Source organism: Amphiura filiformis, chromosome 7 (genome assembly GCF_039555335.1).
Source record: "Amphiura filiformis chromosome 7, Afil_fr2py, whole genome shotgun sequence".
Taxonomy (NCBI): Eukaryota; Metazoa; Echinodermata; class Ophiuroidea; order Amphilepidida; family Amphiuridae; genus Amphiura; species Amphiura filiformis.
The window spans coordinates 43,727,335-43,734,046 of record NC_092634.1 but is presented as its reverse complement, the minus strand read 5'-3'; the positions used below and the strand labels follow the sequence as shown (position 1 = coordinate 43,734,046).

The window sequence follows — 6,712 nt, the reverse complement described above, 5'->3', positions numbered from 1 at the left end:
GAAAATTAAAACTGTCTCGGTCGTGAGAGTTATACGAATTCTTGTTATTTGTGAATAGGTGATTGTCAGCAATGCAGCTAGATACTTTTTAAACCCGCAAATTCACAGAATGGTTTGATGGTCTTGTAATTATTATTTTTGATGTTGTTGATGTTCTAACCGTTGTTGGTGTTCGTGGATATCTCTTGAAAACTGTCATAAAAGAGGATGATAGAATCACAAATACTCCTTTAAGACACAAATTAACCTAATTTGGGTCTAGTGTGACAGTTGTTAATGCTACTACTGCTTTTGTTTGACACACTCAAACTCATCACAAGCAATGTCATTTTATTATATATTTATTACTTTGAGTGATTTATCAAAAACGTTAACAGCTGAACGCGACATGCATAATATTAAATCGAACACATGAAATTTGAATGAACTCAACTCAACTATCAAAACATTTTTGTAATATACTATAATTTTATAGTTACTTTTACCATTCGTTTTAACTGCTATAATAAACATCTGAAACTCTAAGAAATTGTTTTAATTCTTAAACTATAAAGCTTTTACATCATTATAATAACATGATCATAATAATGGTAAAATTGAATTTGTTATTATATTTGTTATATCATTTATGTACATGTAATAAAAATCAATAAAAATATTGCTTTTATCAATTCAATTTCGACTATAGGAATTGTGAGATATACATGTGAGAAACGAGATAAAAGTCTTTAGAAATACAATCATCGCTCACTAAGAGGCTCCAGGCTGTTTCAAAATGATTGTCCTCTTTCCGTTTTTGGTGATTTGAACAGCTAAATACGCATTGATATGACTATTACTTTATATTTACAAGTCTGTTATTTTGTAATGAATTCAATGTGTACGAGTGGATATTCATACGTAGTGGTAAATAAAATGAATTAAAGTTTTAACTTCAACACTACACTATTTTTCGCTCACCTGGGACGTTTTCACTAGTCCGACTAGCGTCTTCAGCAGATGGTTATCAGCAGATGGACATCAACACAGCATCACCATCTGCTGAAGACGCTAGTCGGACTAGTGAAAACGTCATAAGAAGTTTAAAGAATTTGTGAAGAATTACTTTAGGATCCCACATGACTCTTTCAAGAACGCAAAACACTGAATCACGATTTTTTTTTTCAAATGTTGTTATTTTATTACACTGCATGTCACAATTATTTTAGCTTTTGTTTATTTACATACGTTTTTAACATTTTGTTTAAAGCTTGCAGGAATATACAGTTTTATTTTAACCCACCAACAATATAAAAATACATCAAAGAAAAAAACAAATTACAATTATGATAGCATGAACAAAATCTCTAACATACTACACAAAAATAACAAAATCAACTTCAATTTTTACGTCAATAAAATGCATTATCAATGTTAACATAAGATAAAGGCGGTGTGTTCGATTTTACTCAAATACAAAAAACGTTAGTTCAAAACTGTAATACAAATTATTGTTGCCCTAAAGACCCAATTTTGCCAAAATAACCAACTTTTGTTGGATACTTCTACAATGTTCTACTTCTACAATCTTATCATATGAATTGATTACAATATTCGATCTTATAATATGAAATTGATTTTTTTTTTCAAACCTGATTTTTTTTGCAGTTATTACTAATATTATTTCAACATTTTGAATAAAAAAATACAAAATTAGAACTTTACAGAAATTGAATATTATGGCTTTAATAAGTCTTATAGATCTTATTGTAAATGATTTCATTGGAACAAAACAAAAATTTAACTCACTATTGACGGTTTCGCCTATCATGGTCGATAGGCATCATCAGATGATGGCTGTAGATCCTTCCTTCCGGTTGGACGTATCCCGACTGAAGATGGAGTTTTATCAGCCATGAGAGAATCAGACACGTGATTAAGGAAGTGGACCCCCTCGTCTCTGATCATGACGTTGATGAAACACCCTGATCAGTCGGGACACGTCTACCCGGAAGTAAAAATCTACAAATATCATTCTGATGGTGCCTGCCGACAATAATAGGCGAAACCGTCAATAGTGAGTTCAATTTTTGGTTTTGTTCCAAGGCAATCATTTATAATGTTTATCAACAAATCTGATGAATTTATTTAGAGAGTTCTAAAGATCGTTTATATCCTTAGTATAACTAACAATAGAACTAAATTATGTGCACATTGTTACTACCCAGCAAACAGTATTTTAAAACGTTTTATATAAGTTATATTTTGGCTTTTGGTTTAGGTAAAACCGTTTTAATAACATTAAAATGTTGGGTTATATAAAGGTCATGAAAACGTTTTAAAACGTTTTGTATGAAAACACACTACAACAATATTTTTAAAATGTTTTCAAAATAGTATTGTAAACTATTTTTGCAAACATTTTCTGCCAAATATTTTGTCAACACTTAAAAAACATTATGTTAAAATGTTTGCACCCAGCAAACCCCGAAATGTTCTTAAAATCTTTTTTTAAAAACATTTTAATAACATTTAAATGTCGGGGGGGTAATAAAGGCATGAAAACGTTTAAAAACGTTATTGCAAATATTGTGGGCAAACATTTTTCGCAAAATATTTTTCAACCCCAGTTTTGTATCAAGTTTTCAAAAATGTTTTTGGAATTATATTAAAACGTTTTTATACCCTTTATATAACCCGACATTTAAAGGTTTTCTGTAAAACATTTTGTGTTTGCTGGGCAGTAGATTATCAAAACATGTTTTTTAATGTTATGAAAACGTTTTATACCCTTAATATACCATTTATATAACCCGATATTTAAATGTTTTCTGACAACCTTTTACAACATTTTGCGAATGATGTCGAAAACGTTTTGTGTTTGCTGGGTATGCATGATAGACCAATATTAAAGTAATAACAATTTGATAGTTTATGTGGTTATTATGTTACGTTGTCTGTTTGTTTGAGTCTGTCCTTCTGTCTGTATGCTTGTCTGTCTCTCTTCCCCTCCATATCTTCCTCTCTCGCTCTCTCTCCTCCTTTGTCTATATCGCAGCGTATATCACGGTACCATCTGAGACTGGATTAAAGACTAGTTTGCGAATGATGTCACTCTCAATCAAACTTCCTACGACCCACGATTGGCTAGTACCGGGTAAAAGAGTGGTTGATTCATCTCGTGCCTTCATCGGAGAGAAGGCCAAGGAATCGCAAAAAATTGCTAAAAAATTACGGTACTTGACGCATCATTTGATTCTGAGGTGGGAGCTTGGGTCGGGCGGAATTTTTTTTTGTGGCGTAAGTTTTTTTCCTTCAAATAACTCTCATGGCTCCCCTGGAAATCAAATGGTGCGCCCCCAAACAAGGCAAAAAGCAACTTTCCTTAGTCATTGTTGACATGGTGCCTTCAGGAAAGACAGTTATACCTATTACTAATACCTAACTTTTGAGTGGTAAGTATATTTAAAGGTGCAAAACTTCAATCATCACGATAACTCGTAAACTAACCGTTTCTGAGCTTGATTGAAAGGTGACGTCAGACGCAAATTAGTATTTTTTATCTCTGATTCCAATTATTCGCCGATAGCACGGTCATCTCAAAACAAGGTTCTACCCGCAAAATGCGTAACGTGTGTGCATACGCCTGTCAAACGCATGCTTTAATTACCACGTACGCTTTGCAAACTCCTTCTGGCACGTTACTAGAAAAGTGCGAGAAATACAAATGCACATTTTGTGCATGCGTTTGCAGGGAAAACCTGGTTTTAGAAGCAAGATGGCGGATCCGTGCAAAGGGCGAATAGCTATCCATACTGTGCTAATGAAGAATGGAGTCATTCCGGGTCGGGAGATCATGGGTCATTGTGACGTCTGGATTTCCATATTAGGAGTCCAATTACTACAATGACAACCAGTACCAGTACCACTATACACACGATAATACCAATTATTGCCGATGGAGATAAAGCTGGAGATTGCTCTCCCGGTTTGCCTGTGACTGTACTCAAAGTTTTCCCGATTGAGCTAGGTTCAGGTTTCGTAATTGGTCTCTTCTCAGTCGGCTCTGCTTCTTTTGATACTAGTTGTTTCGTAGTTATGCTAGGTAAGGTTGTTGATGGTATGGTGACAATCAGCTCAGCAGAGTCTTCTACATAAGATTCATCACCTGTTCCAACGCGACATGTGATAGTACCACTATCCGTGGGCTGTACATTCGTAATCAGCACGACTTCATTATTTTCTTCAGTTTGAGAGAACCTATCGCTTGACAAACTGTCAGAAAGCCATGTTCTGGTGGCAATGGGGTCATTTTCTATATTGCATGTGAATGAAGCATCTGCACCAGATAATGCTGTCAATCTATTCGGTGTGACTGAAATGATAGGGTCCGATAGAATTTGAATCGGTCCGGCTTGACACTCTCGAGGCGCTTCATTTGGAAATATTGTCTGGTCAATCGACAAAGAGCATGTTACATATAACGTGTCAGTACTTGCCGATACAAACTCAAGAATGTTTGTTGCAGCGCCATTGCTTATAGTGGTCGTGCTAGATAAAATGGAATTTTGGTATATCCATTGCAAGCTTATCGAGTCAGAAGGTTTTCCCACCTGTGTTGTACATATTAAGGGAATTTCATTGGCTAGCACAGCATGCACATCTCCTGGGCCGCAAGTAGGTGGGCCAATGGGAAGATAATATACATCTAGCATTTGCATTTCAGTTACGATCACATTAGGGTTCGAAGATGCGTGTGAAAGTACTTCGACAACATACCAGCCATCATCATCACGAGTAACATCAGTTATGTCCAGATAATACCAGATAGTTGGCGAGTCACCCCTATCCATTAAATCGGTTGTCCGAACTGTATACCTAGAATTCTGAACCTCGTATGTCCCATTCAAAGTTATTCGTGGAGTCACTTCGTTTCCATTTCGTTTCACCGTCACTGCGTAATCAGTGTTAATACTTTGCAGGAAACAAGACAGGGTAACGCTAGTACCTTCATACACAGGCTCCTGCACAGAAAAACTACAGCTGATTGTTGAGCCATTGGTGTAGGTTATGAAGCATACTGCCGTTGCTATCACGATAATTGTCAGGAAAGTCGCCATGTTCATATCTCTTCGTCAATACCCATGAAATCAGCATTAAATACTAGAATTTGGAATCGCTGATTTATTTTAACTTGACTTCCGTGTGCAAATTACCTGCTTGGGAATTTCAAGATTGGTTGATTTTCTTTTGTGTACTCGATACACGTAAATGAATAATGACAATCAAGATGTATTCCTGACCCGGTATAAGGATATGAAATGACGTAAATGTATATCATTTAACTAAACATAGGTTTAAAACATCAAAAAGTGCCTGAAAGGGAATTTTGTCCTGACCAAAAATGCTAACATCTCATACACACGTTTTACACACGTTTATTTCAGCCTCAATGATTTACTCCTGGATTTATTTTACGTTCGTGTTGTTATTTGTTTGTGAAAATGAATCTTGGTTGCTTGTCTCTTATTATCCCGTAATAAATTATAACAATCAAGAAGCAATATCATAGAAAAACTAAGCGTACGAGCTGGAAATGTCTGGGGAGATTTCTTAACGCAATATGCTAAAATTCCCCACATACTGCACACACACACACGCTGTATGCAAACGCACACCCTTCCTAGTGTATGAACACATCACACTCTAAATCCTCTAAATCCAAACGCACCCTCCCCACACAACCCCCTCACCCCGACCTCTAGTGAACAATCAGACAAAAGTGGTTAAATTGACTGGTTCCGCTTAAAAGCATCAAGCGGCAAGTTCGCGTAAAAGCTGGCAACCAAATTGCTTTGGTTAATTCGGATATGCTGAATTCAAACATTCTGCCAAGCTATATTGGAACCCCGTGGCCCTCAAAAACACTCCGAATCGTTACAGTTGGTTTTTGCGAAATATCAATTTTAAACGTCTTATTTTCTCAAAAAGGAGTCATTTTCATTGTCCTCATAATATTAGCTTGCCAATGATATGATGTTGTCCGAGCAATATATATGCCCTTTAACCACTCGGCCACGACTACACGATGTGTAAAATAGCATTAATTTTTAGTATATCAACGAATCGTAGATGAAGTGTCAGTAGATAATTATTATACGCTGGCGAAGTGAAGTTGTTAATCGGATTAACTACCATAGCAATAGATGAATAGAATTTTGATTATATCGCCCCGCACTACAGCGTTCATGCGATGCATTGAACCATAGATGTCAAAGAAATGCTAATCACATGCACCAGTAAGATTAGTCTCCATGGCATGAAGACTTGGGGCGGGGACTTGGGCGAAACTAGTAGTGGTCAAAATGGTCAGAGACGGCCTAAAATCTCCGGGGGTGCACTCACCACAAGTGGGTGACGAGGACGTGCGGCCACATTGACCACCATTTTTCAACTCCCTCTCAACCCACCAATGACCAGCTTTATGTTTTACTGAACTCCCCCTAACTCATTGATCCCCTTTTTTTGTTTCCCTGTCGCCAAAAGACCCCCCATTTGTTTCAAGAGATTTTGACAAATATCTGATAATCTCTCACCGAATGAACCCGTTTTTTCATTATTTTGCTTCAGATTTTCAACATAATGTAAAAATGACGATATCGCATCCGACCCGACCCTCGATATATTGCATAAAATCCCGCCACCTAGACATCATAATGAAAATCCCTGTGAA

At 36.3% G+C, this 6,712-nt stretch overlaps 1 protein-coding gene across 1 annotated transcript; it reads right to left on the bottom strand.

Moving 5' to 3' along the window:
- Positions 1-2,575: 2,575 nt before the first annotated feature.
- On the bottom strand, positions 2,576-5,218 carry LOC140157197 (uncharacterized). The gene has a single exon (XM_072180312.1). It carries the CDS (start codon positions 5,103-5,105, stop codon positions 3,834-3,836), a length of 1,272 nt encoding a protein of 423 aa, XP_072036413.1. The 5' UTR covers positions 5,106-5,218; the 3' UTR covers positions 2,576-3,833.
- Between the last annotated feature and the right edge of the window lie 1,494 nt (positions 5,219-6,712).

Excerpts from the sequence above, each read along its gene's own strand:
- LOC140157197 (XM_072180312.1), bottom strand. The coding sequence starts at position 5,105 with ATGAACATGGCGACTTTCCTGACAATTATCGTGATAGCAACGGCAGTA.